The sequence below is a fragment of the Trichomycterus rosablanca genome, chromosome 8, assembly GCF_030014385.1.
Source record: "Trichomycterus rosablanca isolate fTriRos1 chromosome 8, fTriRos1.hap1, whole genome shotgun sequence".
Lineage (NCBI taxonomy): Eukaryota > Metazoa > Chordata > Actinopteri > Siluriformes > Trichomycteridae > Trichomycterus > Trichomycterus rosablanca.
The window spans coordinates 10,957,866-10,980,188 of record NC_085995.1 but is presented as its reverse complement, the minus strand read 5'-3'; the positions used below and the strand labels follow the sequence as shown (position 1 = coordinate 10,980,188).

At 37.2% G+C, this 22,323-nt stretch overlaps 1 protein-coding gene across 1 annotated transcript in view; it reads left to right on the top strand.

Moving 5' to 3' along the window:
- Positions 1-20,475: 20,475 nt before the first annotated feature.
- fgfrl1b (fibroblast growth factor receptor like 1b) overlaps positions 20,476-22,323 on the top strand; it is a 126,851-nt gene continuing 125,003 nt past the window's right edge. Inside the window, exon 1 of the mRNA XM_063000969.1 lies at positions 20,476-20,563. Within this exon, the coding sequence (XP_062857039.1) occupies positions 20,476-20,563 (88 nt within the window). The remainder of the gene's footprint in view (positions 20,564-22,323) is intronic.

The window sequence follows — 22,323 nt, the reverse complement described above, 5'->3', positions numbered from 1 at the left end:
GAGATACTAAATTGTCCATGACTGTGTTCGATATAACATTGTGTGAACTGATGAACCTTGTGTGATGAGTAACTACCGTTCCTGTCATGAATGTAACCAAAGTGTAAAACATGACGTTAAAATCCTAATAAACAAACAAACAAACAGTGTTGTCTGAAGCCTTGGCAGTCCATGGCAGGGCTTCGGCCACACACACTCAGACATATCCAAACATTTCTATGATTAGGTTCCAACAGAGTTTTTTTTTTTAAATGATCTATTTTTTCCCATTTTTTCCCCCAACTTTTATCCCCATTCTAATCGTGTCCAATTACCCTGATTGTGTCCTCTGTACTGATTCGACCCTTTTGCCACTTAACTGACTTGCGCCCCCTCTGGCACGCAATCAGTACAGCCTGCATTTTTCACCTGCACGAGCCGAGTTCATACACCGAGAGACACTGCGCACGGAGGGTCACACCCCACTCAATGTTATTCCTCAGCCCTGTGCAGGTGCCGTCAGTCAACCAGCAGGGGCCGCAGTTGCACCAGTTATGAGGACCTATGCTCCGACTCTACCTCTAAGCCTCTGAACAACAGTCAAACATTGTTCATACTGCCGCCCAACCCAGTCGGAAAGGTAGAGCTGAGTTTCGATACGATGCATCTAGAAACCCAACTCTGGTGCGCTAGCGTACTTTACCGGTGCGCCACCTGAGCGGCTCATTCTTAACTAATCTTTAGTTATGATCAGAAATTATTATACTGATTGGGGCGAGTATCTTTTGCAGAGCAGGATTATGAGTATGAATGCAGTTTGAGTCATGTGTTTATGTTACGTATAGGTCATGAGATCTCAATCCAGCTGAACACCTATCATAGATTTTAAACAGATATGCTAGCTGTTATAGTGGCCCTAGGTGTAACTGCTTGCTAGTGTGTATTAGCAGGTTGTTGATTGTTCACTGGCCAGTGAGGTACTCCCATGGCATCCCATCAAGGTTGTATTACCTATTTGTGCCTAGGATTCCCCAGATAGGCTTCTGATCAATCCAGCTGAAGTGTAATCAGGATAAACAAGTCGCTGCAGATAAATCAATAAAGTCCTATGTGCAGGTGCTGATGGATGTAAATGCATGATAGTGTGGCAATACACAGTATAATGCCAGCGATAAGATGTGATCCAATCGTTGGCTAGGGAGAAAAATCTCTTCTGAGCCAGTATTGGTTTGATACAGCACAAAATACATTAAACTGTGCAAGGCTGGGTTACTCCAGTATTAGAAAACCACTGACCTAGCGTAAAATCCAAATGGCACTTGACTATAAGGCCTTGAACTTGGCACACATGAGAAACTGGGCAATTTGGAGAGATTAAAGGAAAAAGAAAGTCAAGAAAATGAGATTTCAGTGCTTTGGCCTTCGACAACTTGCTGAGTCATTACAAAGATACATGACTGACCAGAAGAAATGTAACAAATACTGTGATATAAACAATAAATGGTCAGAACTATGTGGACTGGTACACACACATTGCCAGCGGGAAAGTGTGTGAAAGTAATTTAATTAAACTAAATCATGTGCTTTCTACTTTGTGGCAATGGTTCACGGAATGGCTGTTTCCCTTTGCACAAAGCACGGGCCATAAAGGCCTGGTTTGAGGAGAAACCTAAAGCAGCTTGCACAGATGCCTAAACTTAAACCTGAATATCTTTGGGCTGATTTGAAATGTGGATTGCAAGCCACACCATCTCGTCCAACAACAGTGCTTGATGATAGTCATTATACTGGTGGATTGAGCAGCTGGATTGGTGGTGACTTTTATTTACTTTTATCTATACTTCTTATCTATACATTTTACCAGGGGCTTTTTACAAATACCACATGTCTACCTGTCCCCCTTTCCTTTTATGGGTGAGTGTGTTGACTAGGATATAACCTACTTCAAATATATTGTTTGGGCTCTGGATTTGTCCATGGTGTAATATTATGTTTACATTTAAATCTGCAACATTTAGCATTTATGACTGAATACAATTTGAGCAATTGAAAGTTAAGGGGCCTTGCTTAAGGTGGTGCTTGAATCGGCAATCTTCAGATTACTAGTCCAGTACCTTAACCACTGAGCTACCTCTGCCAGCTCTGCCATCATGTGCACTAAAACATAAACTACACCAACTAAGCATAACATTAAAGTAAAGTTACAAGGTAAAGTGAATAACATTATGACCACTGACAGGTAAAGTGAATAACACTGATTACCTGTTTATCACGACACCTGTTAGTGGGTGGGATATATTAGGCAGCAAGTGAACATTTTATCCTTAAAGTTGATCTGTTAGAAGCAGAAAAAAATGGACAAGCGTAAGGATTTGAGCGAGTTTGACAAGGACCAAATTGTGATGGTTAGACGACTGGGTCAGAGCATCTCCAAAACTGCAGCTCTTGTGGTGTGTTCCCGGTCTGCAGTGGTCCAAGGAAGGAACAGTGGTAAACCGGCGACAGGGTCATGGGTGGCCAAGGCTCATTGATGCGCGTGGGGAGCAAAGGGGGTCCCATCCAACAGACGAGCTACTGTAGCTCAAATTGCTGAATAAGTTCATGTTGGTTCTGATAGAAAGGTGTCAGGATACACAGTACATCACAGTTTGTTGCATATGGGGTTGCATAGCCGCAGACCAGTCAGGGTGCCCATGCTGACCCCTGTCCACTGCCGAAAGCGCCAACAATGGGCATGTGAGCATCGTAACTGGAACTTACAATACTGTACAATAATGTGACAGCATATTGTTTAAGCAATTGTGGGTTAAGGGCCTTGCTCAAGGGCCCAACAGTGGCAATCTGACAGTGGTGGGGCTTGAACCAGTAATCTTTCAATTACTAGTCCAGTACCTTAACAACTAGGCTACAACTGCCCTCAGTTTTAAATTAAATTAATTTAAAATGTATGTAAGCCCATTTTTACAAGCTAATGTACAGGGGTTGGACAAAATAACTGAAACACCTGGTTTTAGACCACAACAATTTATTAGTATGGTGTAAAGCCTCCTTTTGCGGCCAATACAGCGTCAATTCGTCTTGGAAATGACATATACAAGTCCTGCACAGTGGTCAGAGGGATTTTAAGCCATTCTTCTTGCAGGATAGTGGCCAGGTCACTACGTGATGCTGGTGGAGGAAAATGTTTCCTGACTCGCTTCTCCAAAACACCCCAAAGTGGCTCAATAATATTTAGATCTGGTGACTGTGCAGGCCATGGGAGATGTTCAACTTCACTTTCATGTTCATCAAACCAATCTTTGATAGCACAGCTGATATCTTTGCTTGCATTTAGTTCATTAATTGGATATTTTTGTCTAGTTGAAGCCATATTCATGCCAATTATCAAGCTCATTACAATATACTGGCTTAAAAATAAAGTAACACACGACTGCAAGGAATTTAGTTATTAGCATTATAAAAAGTTCAGAAAATCAGGGCAAAAAAGGGCAAAGATCAATACGAAGCACTCTTGAATGTTGGTCTTGTGTAACACAGATTGTTGATGCATCTACAAAAGCAAGCAAAGACTTGAAAGCTGACAACAAAGTCAACAACATGCAAAAGCTCATCTGGCCTGATGCAAAGTGAAAACGTGCTGTGCTCTGACGTGCTCTGCTCTGAAGTCCATCTTTTGAAATTGTTTTTGAAAATAATAAACACCATGTTTTCCATGCTGAAGCGTCGTAAGAGAGATGCATGTCAAGGCAGTCTTGGGATGTAAATGCTGTTTATAACTGTTTATTTTCTGTAACTGAATAATTAAAATAATTTTGTAATAGAATGCTTTAGAAACTGATGGGTCAAAAATAGACATACAGCAATTTTGATTATTTATTGGTGGTGCAGTGAGTAGTGCTGTAGCCTTACAGCAAGAAAGGTGGTGAGTAGTATGTATCATGCACTACCTGTCAAAATATGATTTATGACCCCCTCTGTGTATGACAGACTAGTTTGATTGACAGATCATTTTGACTGACAGGCCATGGTTCCTCACAGCCCCCTCCCTCAGACCCTCCCACCCACCCTCCCAACCCCACACACACACACACACACACACACACACACACACACACACCCCACCCCACACACCCCATCCCCACACATCCACCCCCAAACACAGACCCCCCAGTCCCACACAACTCTCCCTACCCCACCTCACAATCCTTGAATGGCAGGTAATGTTGACTGACAGAACAAGGACCCACACAGCCCCCACACACACACACCTAGGTTTTTTAACATCAAAAGTTTTTTATGGAGCCCCAATGCTGTAACAATGTCTGTATGTAGTGTTTAAGCATTTCGTATACTGGTGAATTTCTAGGTCAAAAAACTTCTAAATGTGTATCGTATGTGTAAATCAGACACTTTTTAGATATTCAACAGTTACACCATCTGTAGTTCTAGCGTTGTGAAACCAATTTGGTTTTGTACCAAGGAGAAAAAGATAGACAAAGCATTTGGCGGTAGACTTAGCAAGTACTTTAAGGAAAGTTAAAATAAACCAACTGATTCTCTGGCTTACGATGTTTGTAGGGCAGTATAAAGAGTGTCATGGCATGCCTTGTTTTGTCTGTTAAAAGAAACATCAAACACATACACCTACACAACGCTCCACACTACTCATACACAATAGTGTTTAAGTTAGTGTTTTAAAGCCAACATCATGATTAATGTTGGCTAAATATAAATTTATATTTTAAATTAATTGTATTATGAAACAAATAAACGAGAAAACTTAGTTTTTTCTTTACAGGACAATACCCATACACACACACAGACACACACACACAAACACACACACACACACACACACACACCCCTCCCAACACACACACACACACACCTCTCCCCATCCCACACCCACCCAAACCACAGACCCCCACCCCACACACCTCTCACTACCCCACCTCATCAACCATGATTGACTAGTAATATTGACTGACAGAAATGGGGTCACACAGACACATAAGTGATATAAACTAGTGTTTTAAAGTATGCATCATTGATTAATGCTAACTAAATATAAATGTGTATTTTAAATTAAATGTTTAATAAACAAATACATTAGAAACTTTTAGTTTTCTTCACAGGCCAACACAACATCATAAACACACCCACACACCCCAACACCTCAAGGGCTCATCTGGTTAGGGCACCTCATAGTTTCTAACATCAAAAGGCAATTAGGTGCGATGTCTCTATATATGTTAATGTTTAAGGTTTAGTTTTAAGGCTAGGGGTTATCTTTACTACAAAGGATTTGCAGATGTACACCCTCACCCCACAAATGGTGGGCACAAACACATTTCCAAAGGTTTACGAAACCCCATATCACACAGACTGCTAAATCTTTTTAGATATTTTACAGTTACACCGATTGTTAGTTCTTGTGTTCGTGAAACCAAACTGGTTTTTGCACCAAGGAGAAAAAGATGTCAAAGCATATGGCAACCGGTATTGCAACCACTTTAAGGATGTTAAAATAACCTATTTGATTCTCGGGGGTGGTTATGACGATTGTGGATAAACAAAAGACTATCACTGCCTACCCCTGTTTTGTTTGTTAAAAGAAACAACAACACAGTCACTTACACATCCCGCATCACTCCACCACTACTCAGACACAAAAGTGCTTTAAGTTAGTGTCTTAAAGCAAACATCATTTGATTAATGATAACTAAATATACAATTATATTTTAAATTAAATGTATAATAAAACAAATATATGAGATACTTAGTTTTTCTTCACAGACCAACACAACAATCATAAACACACACACACACACACACACACACACACATACACACCCCACACACAAACGCACACACAGACCATCACGAATAAGGCAATGTTTAAGGTATAGTGCTGCTTTTTTTTTAACATTAAACTATAGTGTCTTAGGAAAGGGTTCCTAAGACACTAAAACTACATTTTCCTAAGACTGAAGACATTTTTTAACCAAGAGATTTTATTTTTTGTGAACGGCAAAATACATTAAGATAAGATAAGACTTTATGAACCCCTTAGGGAAATTAACTTGTTACAGCAGTATGAAGACAAGAAAAAAATGGAAAGAAATACAACTAAGAAAAAATATTGTACACATAGTGTGTAGTTGTTTACTCTAAAAAACATCTAACAATAATATATACATTAGAAAATATTGCATACATAGTGTGTAGTTATTTACTCAAAAAAATATCTAACAATAATATATTCATTAGAAATATGCAAATATATTAGGTTATTGCACTTTTTGTAAATAAATACATAAATTGTTATTACACCATGACAACTTGGCTATCATACTCCTTTCTCCCACCTCCTCTATAGGTTCTGGGATTTAGCAAGTGATTGTGCTGTCAAAAATAGTTTTATACAATGTGGATAAAGGTTTCACATACATTTTCTTATTAGCTTATTAACCTACAAAACTACACACTAGATAAATACTTAATCACAAAATTAAAAAGTTACCAAATACATTTTTATACATGTATAACACATATATAACTTTATAATACACCTATAGCTGTATTGCTAAACCACTAATTACACTTAAAACAATTACAACTTAAAATACAAATGAAATCTTGCTTGTTGCCCCAAAACTTTTCCAGTCTTTGTTCGAATGTGGATGGTGCATCCGTCCTTCATATCTATTGCATTCAAACTCTGGACCCCACTCTCTCCCACAATTTCTGTTCTGCTCTTCCATCTCTTTCTTCAAAGATCAACTAAAAACTTTCTTCTTCACAGCTCATTACTTTTCTTCATCCATCTTTTACTGTTTTTTATGTTTTCCTCTTATTCGTTATACCTATCATAAGTATCGTTGTGAAAAAGTTATATAAATAGAGTTATTTAATATTATTATTATTATTGTTGTAGTATTTAAGATGCTTTAACTTGCTGTTTTTGCATTAAAGTAGTTAGCTTGCTACACATTTTGTACAGCGTTTTGTGTAAAAAATAATATTATGTTAATCATTAACCAGTTTCACACAAGGTTTTTCCCAACTACACTTTCTTAAAGCGATGCAGCCATAAATTTCGCCTGTGGTTATCAACATATTTGTTTGGGTCTAATCATGTTGTAAGAAGGTGTGATGCTAATGAGGTGGCTGGGTAGGTAATACATTTACATAAGTCATTGTTTTTTTGTTGTTATTGTTCTTTTCTTGGTACAGGAAAGATTTAAGATTCTTGTCCATTGTAATCACTAATGCTATAGAATGGTGCATAATATAAGGTTATAATTTATTCCTCTAACATAAGAGCACACATTTTCCTGTATACATCAAAATGAGAAACATTAATGCTGGCACAGTTATACTTTTAACTTTTAACATATTCTTCACAACACAGCAGTAGTACAAGCCAAAGTATGAAAAGTCACACAGGATCACTATTTAAAGTGACAAAACTCTTAACTCAGTACATGCACCACATATGTTGTTTAATTATTCTAGTTAATTATTGTTCACTACATATACTAGGTTATCAATAATGCTGTGAAGTTTTTTGTTAAGTCCATTGTATTTGGGGTGCTTATTATTATTGTTTATAAATATTAATGTCTTAAAGAATTATTTAAATGTTTTTACATCAACCGATAAAGCTATAAGTTCTCGCTACAACTAAATACAAAACATTTTACAAACTGCCGTAGGCAATAAAACCAAAGAAAAATACAGTCAAGACAGACAGGCCACATTCGTCAGATAAGGTCACTTTTGTGATCATGCAAACTGATTGCGACTGAAGACTAGATCGGATGTCGGTGAACAAATAAACTTTAAAATGTATTGTTCATATAATTATGTATAGGCCTAGTTAGTAATTAACAAGACTGTCTGACCTTGTAATTCTGACTTTGTAAAGCATCATCTATTGATTTTAACTAAATATGTTTATCATATCTAGAATCTTGCTTGAAATAAAAAAAAGAAATACATGATTGTAACTGTAAGATTAACAAAAAAAAAAAAAAAAAGAAAAGAAAAAAAAGTGAAATAACATTTACACCTCAAACTTAAGAAGTCTAAACATTCACTTATACTGCGCTGCCTACAAAACAGCTGTCAAACTTTGTTAGCTCAATAATATGATGCACAGGAGTTTAGTATTCTGCAAAAGAATGTAAAGACTAATTTCTTCTTAATTTCATTTGTTGCTGATATCGTTTTTTTAGAAGTTGGAAGGTTTTCAATTGGGGCGCATCATTAAATATAACCGGTTTCTAAATAAAATTCTAGTTAATTAGGGCCAGTGATAGCTCAGTGGTTAAGGTACTGGACTAGTAAACAGAAGGTTGCCGGTTCAAGCCCCACCACCAAGTTGCCACTGTTGGGTCCCTGAGCAAGCCCCTTAACCCTCAATTGCTCATCGTGTTCCGCTCATTGTGTAAGTCGCTTTGGATAAAAGCGTCTGCTAAATGCTGAAAATGTGTTTGTATTGACACAATTAAAACTCATATTTAATCGCAATCCATAATGTATTAGGCCATAGATCTGTTTTAGACTGTTGTCAGAAATGTTCAGACTATGTTACTAGAAATAATAAAAATACTGCTCAAGCTCATTCTTGAAAGGCCGGATTCTGAAGTTATGTTAATTTAGACATAAATTTTTGCACACAGATAAAGTGAGCATTTCAACACATTCACCATGAATGATGTGTATATGAAACAAGAAAATTGCCCTGTTTGACAATGAGCTTAACAGGACACAGGAGATTTCCCCTGTGAACATTTACTGATCATTACTGTAAAACTTATTCATCAAGGGGGACATACAATGTGATTGTTAAATGTAATTCTCATGTGGTTTTGATACAAAACATTTTTGATTGAAATATATACAGCAAAAATTTTATTGTGCCATTCAGTTTACCATTATAAACATGGATTACATTAAATTACAGTAGTGTTTAAGAAATCTGCCATTAATAGTTACAGATCAATGATTTAGTTTACATGCTTTATTTTACTCTCAACATATATAAAAACAAAATAAATATTTTCATATCCACGGGTTAAACAGGTTTTACTTAACCGGTAAATTGTACGGCTTACATAATAGTTTATCGTACAGCCTGCTTTAGTCATATTTAAAGATCATACGACTAAAAGTATCCATGTAAGTATGTGCTCGCAGTAGGGTTGTAGATAAATTCAGTTGTTTAAAGCGGTCCGATTTCTTGTTTCTAGGGTCTTACTTTCTCACAAAGTTACCATCATAGCATATCACCAAACAAGCGGCTAACAAATAGTTGTGTTTGTTGGGTGAATACATTTGTACATTTTTAATAGTGACTGAATATATGTGTGCTTGTTCATTTAAAATAAAAAAATCAATGCTTTTCTGTTTACATTTATAAACACAACACAGTTAGACATTTCTGTAATTTCTACAGTTATTAACCACATACCACACAGTAAAATACTGTAAATAGTTTTTACAGTACATAACAGTATTTTCCACTGCATCATGACAATTTTGCCTGATGCCAAATACTGAATACAGAGATTTACTGTATTTTTTACATTGAGGTAAATTACTGTAATTACCTTTGGCGCCAAACGATTTTATTGACAAGATTCAACCTAATTTTCACCTGTGAGAGTTTTGAACTGACATTGTTTGCCTAACGGTTCAGCTTCGGAACCACCACATTATCTGAGGTTTTGCAGGAAGGAGTTTAGGAGAGGCGCGCACACAGAAACAGTTTGGCTCTGATGGATGGAGCCGCAGTAGAGCAGCAGGGGTGCTGACCCTTGAAGAGGATTTTTTTACACCAAAACTGGGGACCAGCAAAAAATAAAGGTAAAGAGTCTACGACAGTTAGGACAATAAATTAACACTAGTCACGGTTATCGGGTCTGTTGTGCACTATAGGAGCGTTAGCATTAGTTGTCGGCAACTTTTTTCCAAAGTAAAACAAGTAAATGTTCCATTGTACAAATGACTGTGAGTTTCATGTTTAAAAGCTAAGTTAGTCAGGTTAGGTGAAATTTACGACACGACAGCGCTAGCATAGTAGCTAATCTCCTGCGACGCTGTAAACTGTGACATCGTTTAACAGTCGCCACAGGATCCTTACAAAACATTGTATTTTTCAGAAAGATTAGATTTATTTTGAGGATACTGTATTGAATTGAATAGAACTGTTAAAGATGATCTTTCTGTGATTACAGGTGAACAATGCTGAATGGATTGTTAAGGGAAAAGAACAAAGCAGGTTGAGAAGTGGTTTACCTCGCTGCGTTTGCTACCCAGGGTCTACCTAGGAACACGGTTCATTTCATGTTAAGTCGGGTATGTGAGTCGACAGTGTTGAGTGGAGTTTTATACCAGTTTTATACTGTGTTTCTGTAACCCTGCATTGGCTCTTGTGTTATTTCTAATGTAACTTTATCTAGATTCATTGTTCATTGTTGTACTATGCATTAAATACTGAATAATTTAACAGTAAAAGTGTTTTTCTGTAATATGAATTAACATGAATTTTGTACATGTTAAGTTAATGCACATTGTATTATTTTAAATGTGTTGTTTTAAATGTATTTTGAAAGTTGCATGGATTAAAGTAAGAATGTTTTTAAGGAAATTCTGTACTTGTACACGTTTTTGTTGAAAGTGCTTTAAGCATTTGCAGTGATTTAAATAAAGAATTTGATATGTTGCAATAATTGTCTGTGTGGATTAAATAGCCGTATTGTGTATGTTATAAGTCAAATAAGTACAATTTACAGAGTTTTTTAAAATTTTAAATTAAATTTAACAAATAATTACAGTATTGTACAGTTAACCTAAGTTTTTACTGTGGTGTTACTGTAAAATGCAATTACAGTAACATTAAGTTACTGTAAAATAAAATACAGTTATGGTACTGTAAAAACTATTTGCAGTATTTTACTGTGTGGTATGTGGTTAATAACTGTAGAAATTACAGAAATGTCTAACTGTGTTGTGTTTATAAATGTAAACAGAAAAGCATTGATTTTTTTATTTTAAATGAACAAGCACACATATATTCAGTCACTATTAAAAATGTACAAATGTATTCACCCAACAAACACAACTATTTGTTAGCCGCTTGTTTGGTGATATGCTATGATGGTAACTTTGTGAGAAAGTAAGACCCTAGAAACAAGAAATCGGACCGCTTTAAACAACTGAATTTATCTACAACCCTACTGCGAGCACATACTTACATGGATACTTTTAGTCGTATGATCTTTAAATATGACTAAAGCAGGCTGTACGATAAACTATTATGTAAGCCGTACAATTTACCGGTTAAGTAAAACCTGTTTAACCCGTGGATATGAAAATATTTATTTTGTTTTTATATATGTTGAGAGTAAAATAAAGCATGTAAACTAAATCATTGATCTGTAACTATTAATGGCAGATTTCTTAAACACTACTGTAATTTAATGTAATCCATGTTTATAATGGTAAACTGAATGGCACAATAAAATTTTTGCTGTATATATTTCAATCAAAAATGTTTTGTATCAAAACCACATGAGAATTACATTTAACAATCACATTGTATGTCCCCCTTGATGAATAAGTTTTACAGTAATGATCAGTAAATGTTCACAGGGGAAATCTCCTGTGTCCTGTTAAGCTCATTGTCAAACAGGGCAATTTTCTTGTTTCATATACACATCATTCATGGTGAATGTGTTGAAATGCTCACTTTATCTGTGTGCAAAAATTTATGTCTAAATTAACATAACTTCAGAATCCGGCCTTTCAAGAATGAGCTTGAGCAGTATTTTTATTATTTCTAGTAACATAGTCTGAACATTTCTGACAACAGTCTAAAACAGATCTATGGCCTAATACATTATGGATTGCGATTAAATATGAGTTTTAATTGTGTCAATACAAACACATTTTCAGCATTTAGCAGACGCTTTTATCCAAAGCGACTTACACAATGAGCGGAACACGATGAGCAATTGAGGGTTAAGGGGCTTGCTCAGGGACCCAACAGTGGCAACTTGGTGGTGGGGCTTGAACCGGCAACCTTCTGTTTACTAGTCCAGTACCTTAACCACTGAGCTATCACTGGCCCTAATTAACTAGAATTTTATTTAGAAACCGGTTATATTTAATGATGCGCCCCAATTGAAAACCTTCCAACTTCTAAAAAAACGATATCAGCAACAAATGAAATTAAGAAGAAATTAGTCTTTACATTCTTTTGCAGAATACTAAACTCCTGTGCATCATATTATTGAGCTAACAAAGTTTGACAGCTGTTTTGTAGGCAGCGCAGTATAAGTGAATGTTTAGACTTCTTAAGTTTGAGGTGTAAATGTTATTTCACTTTTTTTTCTTTTCTTTTTTTTTTTTTTTTTGTTAATCTTACAGTTACAATCATGTATTTCTTTTTTTTATTTCAAGCAAGATTCTAGATATGATAAACATATTTAGTTAAAATCAATAGATGATGCTTTACAAAGTCAGAATTACAAGGTCAGACAGTCTTGTTAATTACTAACTAGGCCTATACATAATTATATGAACAATACATTTTAAAGTTTATTTGTTCACCGACATCCGATCTAGTCTTCAGTCGCAATCAGTTTGCATGATCACAAAAGTGACCTTATCTGACGAATGTGGCCTGTCTGTCTTGACTGTATTTTTCTTTGGTTTTATTGCCTACGGCAGTTTGTAAAATGTTTTGTATTTAGTTGTAGCGAGAACTTATAGCTTTATCGGTTGATGTAAAAACATTTAAATAATTCTTTAAGACATTAATATTTATAAACAATAATAATAAGCACCCCAAATACAATGGACTTAACAAAAAACTTCACAGCATTATTGATAACCTAGTATATGTAGTGAACAATAATTAACTAGAATAATTAAACAACATATGTGGTGCATGTACTGAGTTAAGAGTTTTGTCACTTTAAATAGTGATCCTGTGTGACTTTTCATACTTTGGCTTGTACTACTGCTGTGTTGTGAAGAATATGTTAAAAGTTAAAAGTATAACTGTGCCAGCATTAATGTTTCTCATTTTGATGTATACAGGAAAATGTGTGCTCTTATGTTAGAGGAATAAATTATAACCTTATATTATGCACCATTCTATAGCATTAGTGATTACAATGGACAAGAATCTTAAATCTTTCCTGTACCAAGAAAAGAACAATAACAACAAAAAAACAATGACTTATGTAAATGTATTACCTACCCAGCCACCTCATTAGCATCACACCTTCTTACAACATGATTAGACCCAAACAAATATGTTGATAACCACAGGCGAAATTTATGGCTGCATCGCTTTAAGAAAGTGTAGTTGGGAAAAACCTTGTGTGAAACTGGTTAATGATTAACATAATATTATTTTTTACACAAAACGCTGTACAAAATGTGTAGCAAGCTAACTACTTTAATGCAAAAACAGCAAGTTAAAGCATCTTAAATACTACAACAATAATAATAATAATATTAAATAACTCTATTTATATAACTTTTTCACAACGATACTTATGATAGGTATAACGAATAAGAGGAAAACATAAAAAACAGTAAAAGATGGATGAAGAAAAGTAATGAGCTGTGAAGAAGAAAGTTTTTAGTTGATCTTTGAAGAAAGAGATGGAAGAGCAGAACAGAAATTGTGGGAGAGAGTGGGGTCCAGAGTTTGAATGCAATAGATATGAAGGACGGATGCACCATCCACATTCGAACAAAGACTGGAAAAGTTTTGGGGCAACAAGCAAGATTTCATTTGTATTTTAAGTTGTAATTGTTTTAAGTGTAATTAGTGGTTTAGCAATACAGCTATAGGTGTATTATAAAGTTATATATGTGTTATACATGTATAAAAATGTATTTGGTAACTTTTTAATTTTGTGATTAAGTATTTATCTAGTGTGTAGTTTTGTAGGTTAATAAGCTAATAAGAAAATGTATGTGAAACCTTTATCCACATTGTATAAAACTATTTTTGACAGCACAATCACTTGCTAAATCCCAGAACCTATAGAGGAGGTGGGAGAAAGGAGTATGATAGCCAAGTTGTCATGGTGTAATAACAATTTATGTATTTATTTACAAAAAGTGCAATAACCTAATATATTTGCATATTTCTAATGAATATATTATTGTTAGATATTTTTTTGAGTAAATAACTACACACTATGTATGCAATATTTTCTAATGTATATATTATTGTTAGATGTTTTTTAGAGTAAACAACTACACACTATGTGTACAATATTTTTTCTTAGTTGTATTTCTTTCCATTTTTTTCTTGTCTTCATACTGCTGTAACAAGTTAATTTCCCTAAGGGGTTCATAAAGTCTTATCTTATCTTAATGTATTTTGCCGTTCACAAAAAATAAAATCTCTTGGTTAAAAAATGTCTTCAGTCTTAGGAAAATGTAGTTTTAGTGTCTTAGGAAAGGGGGCTATAGTTTAATGTTTAAAAAAAAGCAGCACTATACCTTAAACATTGCCTTATTCGTGATGGTCTGTGTGTGCGTTTGTGTGTGGGGTGTGTATGTGTGTGTGTGTGTGTGTGTGTGTGTGTGTGTTTATGATTGTTGTGTTGGTCTGTGAAGAAAAACTAAGTATCTCATATATTTGTTTTATTATACATTTAATTTAAAATATAATTGTATATTTAGTTATCATTAATCAAATGATGTTTGCTTTAAGACACTAACTTAAAGCACTTTTGTGTCTGAGTAGTGGTGGAGTGATGCGGGATGTGTAAGTGACTGTGTTGTTGTTTCTTTTAACAAACAAAACAGGGGTAGGCAGTGATAGTCTTTTGTTTATCCACAATCGTCATAACCACCCCCGAGAATCAAATAGGTTATTTTAACATCCTTAAAGTGGTTGCAATACCGGTTGCCATATGCTTTGACATCTTTTTCTCCTTGGTGCAAAAACCAGTTTGGTTTCACGAACACAAGAACTAACAATCGGTGTAACTGTAAAATATCTAAAAAGATTTAGCAGTCTGTGTGATATGGGGTTTCGTAAACCTTTGGAAATGTGTTTGTGCCCACCATTTGTGGGGTGAGGGTGTACATCTGCAAATCCTTTGTAGTAAAGATAACCCCTAGCCTTAAAACTAAACCTTAAACATTAACATATATAGAGACATCGCACCTAATTGCCTTTTGATGTTAGAAACTATGAGGTGCCCTAACCAGATGAGCCCTTGAGGTGTTGGGGTGTGTGGGTGTGTTTATGATGTTGTGTTGGCCTGTGAAGAAAACTAAAAGTTTCTAATGTATTTGTTTATTAAACATTTAATTTAAAATACACATTTATATTTAGTTAGCATTAATCAATGATGCATACTTTAAAACACTAGTTTATATCACTTATGTGTCTGTGTGACCCCATTTCTGTCAGTCAATATTACTAGTCAATCATGGTTGATGAGGTGGGGTAGTGAGAGGTGTGTGGGGTGGGGGTCTGTGGTTTGGGTGGGTGTGGGATGGGGAGAGGTGTGTGTGTGTGTGTGTTGGGAGGGGTGTGTGTGTGTGTGTGTGTGTGTGTTTGTGTGTGTGTGTCTGTGTGTGTGTATGGGTATTGTCCTGTAAAGAAAAAACTAAGTTTTCTCGTTTATTTGTTTCATAATACAATTAATTTAAAATATAAATTTATATTTAGCCAACATTAATCATGATGTTGGCTTTAAAACACTAACTTAAACACTATTGTGTATGAGTAGTGTGGAGCGTTGTGTAGGTGTATGTGTTTGATGTTTCTTTTAACAGACAAAACAAGGCATGCCATGACACTCTTTATACTGCCCTACAAACATCGTAAGCCAGAGAATCAGTTGGTTTATTTTAACTTTCCTTAAAGTACTTGCTAAGTCTACCGCCAAATGCTTTGTCTATCTTTTTCTCCTTGGTACAAAACCAAATTGGTTTCACAACGCTAGAACTACAGATGGTGTAACTGTTGAATATCTAAAAAGTGTCTGATTTACACATACGATACACATTTAGAAGTTTTTTGACCTAGAAATTCACCAGTATACGAAATGCTTAAACACTACATACAGACATTGTTACAGCATTGGGGCTCCATAAAAAACTTTTGATGTTAAAAAACCTAGGTGTGTGTGTGTGGGGGCTGTGTGGGTCCTTGTTCTGTCAGTCAACATTACCTGCCATTCAAGGATTGTGAGGTGGGGTAGGGAGAGTTGTGTGGGACTGGGGGGTCTGTGTTTGGGGGTGGATGTGTGGGGATGGGGTGTGTGGGGTGGGGTGTGTGTGTGTGTGTGTGTGTGTGTGTGGGGTTGGGAGGGTGGGTGGGAGGGTCTGAGGGAGGGGGCTGTGAGGAACCATGGCCTGTCAGTCAAAATGATCTGTCAATCAAACTAGTCTGTCATACACAGAGGGGGTCATAAATCAGGGGTCATAAATCATATTTTGACAGGTAGTGCATGATACATACTACTGTGGTGGTGTGGTGTTTGCATGTTTTTCCCTGTTTCTCTACATACTGTTTTAGCCTGCTTTCACCTTGTTCTTTAATGGTCAGGGCCCCCACTGGACCACCACAGTGCAGATATTATTTGGGTGGTGGATCATTCTCAGCACTGCAGTGACACTGACATGGTGGTGGTGTGTTAGTGTGTGTTGTGCTGGTATAAACAGATCAGACACAGCAGCGCTGCTGGAGTTTTAAATACCTTATCCACTCAGTGTCCACTCTATTAGACACTCCTACCTAGTTGGTCCACCTTGTAAATGTAAAGTCAGAGAAGATCACTCATCTATTGCTGCTGTTTGAGTTGGTCATCTTCTCAACCTTCATCAGTGGTCACAGGACGCTGCCCACGGAGCACTGTTGGCTGGATATATTTTTGGTTGGTGGACTATTATCAGTCCAGCAGTGACAGTGAGGTGTTTAAAAACTGCATCAGCATTGCTGTGTCTTATCCACTCATACAAGCACAACACACACTAACACACCACCACCATGTCAGTGTCACTGCAGTGCTGAGAATGATCCACCACCCAAATAATACCTGCTCTGTAGTGGTCCTTGGAGAGTCCTGACCATTAAACAGCATTAAAGGGGGCTAACAAAGCATGCAGAGAAACAGATGGACTACAGTTAGTAATTGTAGAACTACAAAGTGCTTCTATGTGGTAAGTGGAGCTGATAAAATGGACAGTGAGTGTAGAAACAAGGAGGTGGTTTTAATGTTATGGCTGATCGGTGTGTGTAGGTGAGATTGTAAGTTTTTTAACCATGGAGAAAAAGTATTTTACTATTGTTAATGGTTTTTTTTTTTGTTGATGTTGGAGAAGAAGTATTGCTAAATGTTGGATATAATTGTATTGTAATCATGCAGACTATTTTTGAATATTACTGTGTGAAACTGAAGAAGGTTTTACATTTAGGTTATTTGCATTTAGCCTTACTGTATGACATTCTCTCTTCTGGAGTTGAATTGCAGTGGCGTTTCTCCATGGTGCTTTCTGCCAGCATGACCCAGTTTTAACTTCAACTAATCTCATCCATAACGCTAACGATTTTTGAGTTGAAGCCTTCCAGCAGATCATCAAAGGAGTCAGATGGATCGTGTAGTGAAGTGCACATTTTGCACAGGAAAAGTATAGCTGTGCTGTCATTTATACACCTTCTGTTTAAACAAACACGTCTGCTCTCGATGTCTAGTGAGGACCACATATCAAAGAACACACAGAAATGATCTGACAATGTGACTGTGTGGCTGAAATGTTAATACCCTTAAAGATAACTACATCCAGAGTGAGATCATGACTGTGTGTACTCCAATTAACAAGCATGAAAGACCTAAAGAGTCCAACATGGCATGTAGTTCCTTGGCGAAACTGTCTTTAGGATTGTCAATTTGTATTTGTATTAAATCACCTGCAATGGCGGCACGGTGGCTTAGTGGGTAGCACTGTCGCCTCACAACAAGAATGTCCTGGGTTCAATCCCCAGGTGGGGCGGTCCGGGTCCTTTCTGTGCGGAGTTTGCATGTTCTCCCCGTGTCCGCGTGGGTTTCCTCCGGGTACTCCGGTTTCCTCCCACAGTCCAAAAACATGCCACCAGGTTAATTGGAAACACTGAATTGTCCTATAGATACCTAGCCGCTAGATGCACTAGTGCATTGTAGTGCGGGTCCCAAGCCCGGATAAATTAGGGAGGGTTGTGTCAGGAAGGGCATCCGGCGTAAAAATTGTGCCAAATCAATGAGCGATCATGAGGATGACTCGCTGTGGCGACCCCTGAAAAAGGGAAAAAAGCCGAAAGAAGAAGAAGAAGATGTTTAAATCACCTGCAATAACAAAATGTTCAAAATTAATTGGAATAAAAGACAGCATATCAGTAAATTCATCTATAAAATTAACACTGTACTTCAGAGGCCTGAACCACAGTTACTAGTAATATTTCTAATGTCCCTTTCATTTACATTTTCAGCATTTAGCAGACACTTTCCAAAATGACTTACGTTATACAGTCTAAGCAATTGAGTGGCAACCTGACAGTGGTGGGGTTTGAATTGGCAACCTTCTGCTTACTAGTCCAGTACTTGAAGTACAGTAATTGAAGTTAGGTGGAATTAAAGTTGTAATTAATACAGTTGCAGCACTACATTCATTTTACCATGTTTCACTTACTCACTTTCTTAACTGCTTATCCAATTAGGGCCACGGGGGGGCCTATCCCAGCTTTTCAATGGGCACAAGGCACATGGTAACACCCTGGATTGTTTTTACTTTTTAAAAAAAGACTGTTATCCTTCTAAGTATTTATTTGTCAGATGTAACGCTGTGTACAGTGGTACCTTGTAACTCACATCCCCTCAAAATCTTTGAAACTCAATGCCCTTTGTCCAGAAATTTGTACCCTTGAACTCAACATTTACCTTAAACTCAACGTGTTCAGTTTGTCTTTAAAAAAATGTAAAAAAAAACTTTTTATTTAATTTCAAATTAACAATGAACAGCCGCTTTGTTCAGCGCTCGGCTTAAGCGGTGCGGTAATGTCATTGAAGTGTACATATGAGCCGAAACTGCATTTGTGTGGAGTAACTGTCAGATTCACTCTGAAAGCATCCATGTGTATCTGTGTTTAGCTAGATTTTCCTCACTGTCTCACTTTTAAACTTGTGTTACAGCCCGGGGTTCTGAGAACTTGTAAGAATCAGATTTTTATTTCAGTGTTTTTACATTATATTTGTGTTATTTTCAGTGTATAAGTGTTAAAACAACCCCACGAGACCATGGAATGCATTAACATGTTTCCCATACATCATTATGGGAAAAAAATACCTTGAAACTCAACGCTTTTTAAACTCGACGCCAGTTCCAGAACCAATTGACATTGAGTTTCAAGGCACCACTGTATTTAGTTTGTGGCGACCAGATCACTGTCTTTAAGGATTACAATTTTAAACATGCAGAGAAATACAAAAACTTGTACGATGCAGAGCACTCACATCTGAACTGCAAAAGTAACAAGGGTTTTTTAGTAAAGTTTTACACATCCAGGACTGGAGCAGTCAAGACCAGCTTTGTGATATCTAGAAACAACATCCAACATGAACAACGGTCTGAAAAACAGCAAAAAGGTAATTAGACTTCAAACAAAACAGCAATAGGACTATTTTTGTTTGTAGGACAAGTTTAAAACCTGCACATTTTAAAATGTAAAACCTGGCCTGGTTGATTAAATAGTTAAATGATGTTGATGCTTTTACTCTGCCTACTTCTTATTTTCATTGCCTGATTGTAACATCTACTCTTCCAATAACAGCTTATCAAAACATACAATTTACTGCCTTCATACAGATATAAAATTAATACTGAGCAAAATTAAGCTCAGCTTATTGGTCCGGCCCTCCACAACAGTCCAAGTTTCTTATGTGGCCCCTTGGAAAATTGAATTGCCCTCCCCTGCTCTAGAGGCTCTGACATCATACATAATGCAGATTGGCTACGTTTACGGTATCTGACAGTAAATGGTATGTACTCCATGTTCTTTCTATTTCTGTACTGTAATGGGAGAGATTACAGGCACACAAGGTTCGAGCTTGTTTTGAAAACATGTACTGCTGACATCACTACTGTAGCAGCTAGAATCCGAAGGGCATCAATTTACCAAATTACTTGAAAATGGAGTGCCCTCTTCCATTTTTGTGGAAAGTTGGGTAAAGCTTATGTTGACAATGATGTTCTCCTTCTATGAGGTGCTACAGGTGGTGGTGGAGCTTGATTCTTCCTATGGGAAAGTCTGAGGGATGGAAGACAGGTTGAAGCAGTTGATGAGGGTAGATAAAAAGCTGTAATGATTCTTTCTGCACCTGAGGAATAGCTAACAGGGAAAGTGATAGCTTTGTCCAAACTCATACCAGCTTCTCCATGGTTGCCGGGAGGTTTAAGTGAGGTGCGAAAATGGAGGACAGTGTGGATTGTTTTTTGGGGGATTTGCTGTCTCCGGCAGCTGATATCCAGTGTCTGCAGCTCCCTCAGGGCATTCTCAGTGAGAGGAGGATGATGTGGCTCTGAAGTGATGACATCAGCTGGTACAGCAGAGTACCTGGGTGTTGGTGCTGACGTGTCTCTTCAAAGGGGAGTGAATAAATCGTGCACTGAGAAAAGGAGGTTCTCTGTCAGAGATTTGACACCTCTCTTGTTAGTGTGCAGTCCATCTCTCTTAAAAGTGAGGAGCAAAGATGGACAGAGGATCTCCAGTTTGGCAACACATGTAAACAAAATATATTGAGATGTTTAGAAGCAGACAGACAGCACTGCATCAAGAACTGTCATTCATCAATAGCTGATTATTAGCAAGGGATTACTTTGACAAACTTTGTCAAGCACTACAATACAGAGTTACTTTCACAAATGTCACTTTAAGGTGCAATTAAGAAGCCTTATGTTAACCATGTCCAGAAGTCCAGAAGCAGTGTTGACTTCTCTGGGCTCAGAGGCATTTGGAATAGACAAAGTGGAAAAATGCTCTTGTCCTCAGTGCCCTTGGCAAAGGTAATTAACACTTCTGTGATGGCAGAATTATTGCAGAAAGTACATTGAGATCTTAGAGCAACATGTGCTGCCTTTAAGACGTCATCTTTTCCAGGGATGTCCATGCATTTTTCAACAAGACCATCCAAAACCACATGCTACACGCATTCTAAAACAATTACACAATAAAACCACACAAAATGCAATTTCAGCAAGAGAAATCTTGGTACACCTCTCCTACTAAGGCACTTCACAAAACAATAAAACAGTACATGAACATTTTTTATGAATAAACAAGACCAAATGTAAGTAAAGCTCATTCTTTCATTTCCTCTTTCAGACACACAAGTCTCAGCTCACATCTCAGGATGTCTGCGAGATACAAGATCTCACAATGGATGTCAGCTCATCATCTAAAACTCAATCCCAGCAAGACAGAGCTGTTACTTATTCCTGGAGATCAATCTCCAAACCAGGACCTAGTCATCTCTCTTGATGACTCTCAGATCAAACCATCTGACAATGTAAGAAGCCTTGGTGTCATCCTGGATAACCAGCTGACCTTCTCTTCTCATGCAGCCAACATGACAAGATTGCGCCGGTTCGTCCTCTACAACATCAGGAAGTTTCGGCCATTTCTCTCCATGGAAGCTACTCAGACTCTTGTCCATTCACTTGTAATCTCACGGTTGAACTACTGCAACTCCCTCCTGGCAGGTGCTCCTATATCTACTACTAAACCCTTGCAGCTCATTCAAAATGCAGCTGCTCGCCTGGTTTTTAACCAACCCAAACACCGCCACATCACCCCACTGCTGCGTTCTCTTCACTGGCTTCCTGTAGCTGCGAGCATTCAGTTTAAAACACTGATGCTTGCCTACAAAGCCAAACATGGACCAGCACCAAGCTACCTTCGTGGTCTAATAAAACCCCACTCTGTACCACGCAACCTCCGAGCCACTAGTCTCGCTTGACTTGATCCTCTACCCAGGACTCGAGGAAGACCAGCATCAAAGCTCTTCTCTCTACTGGCACCCAAGTGGTTGAACGAGCTTTCCTTGTCGGCCCAAACATCTAAGTCTCTTGCTGTCTTTAAAAAATGATTAAAAACCTTCATCACCTCTTTACTAAGCACTTAAGCTGACATGTACTTACCTACTCACTTACTTACTAACGCTCTTATTCTTATTCTTATTCATCTAACAGAGTTTTAGCAGATTTGTGTTTTTGAACTGTAAGGTAATGCTTACTAAGGAAGCACTTCTGTAAGTCGCT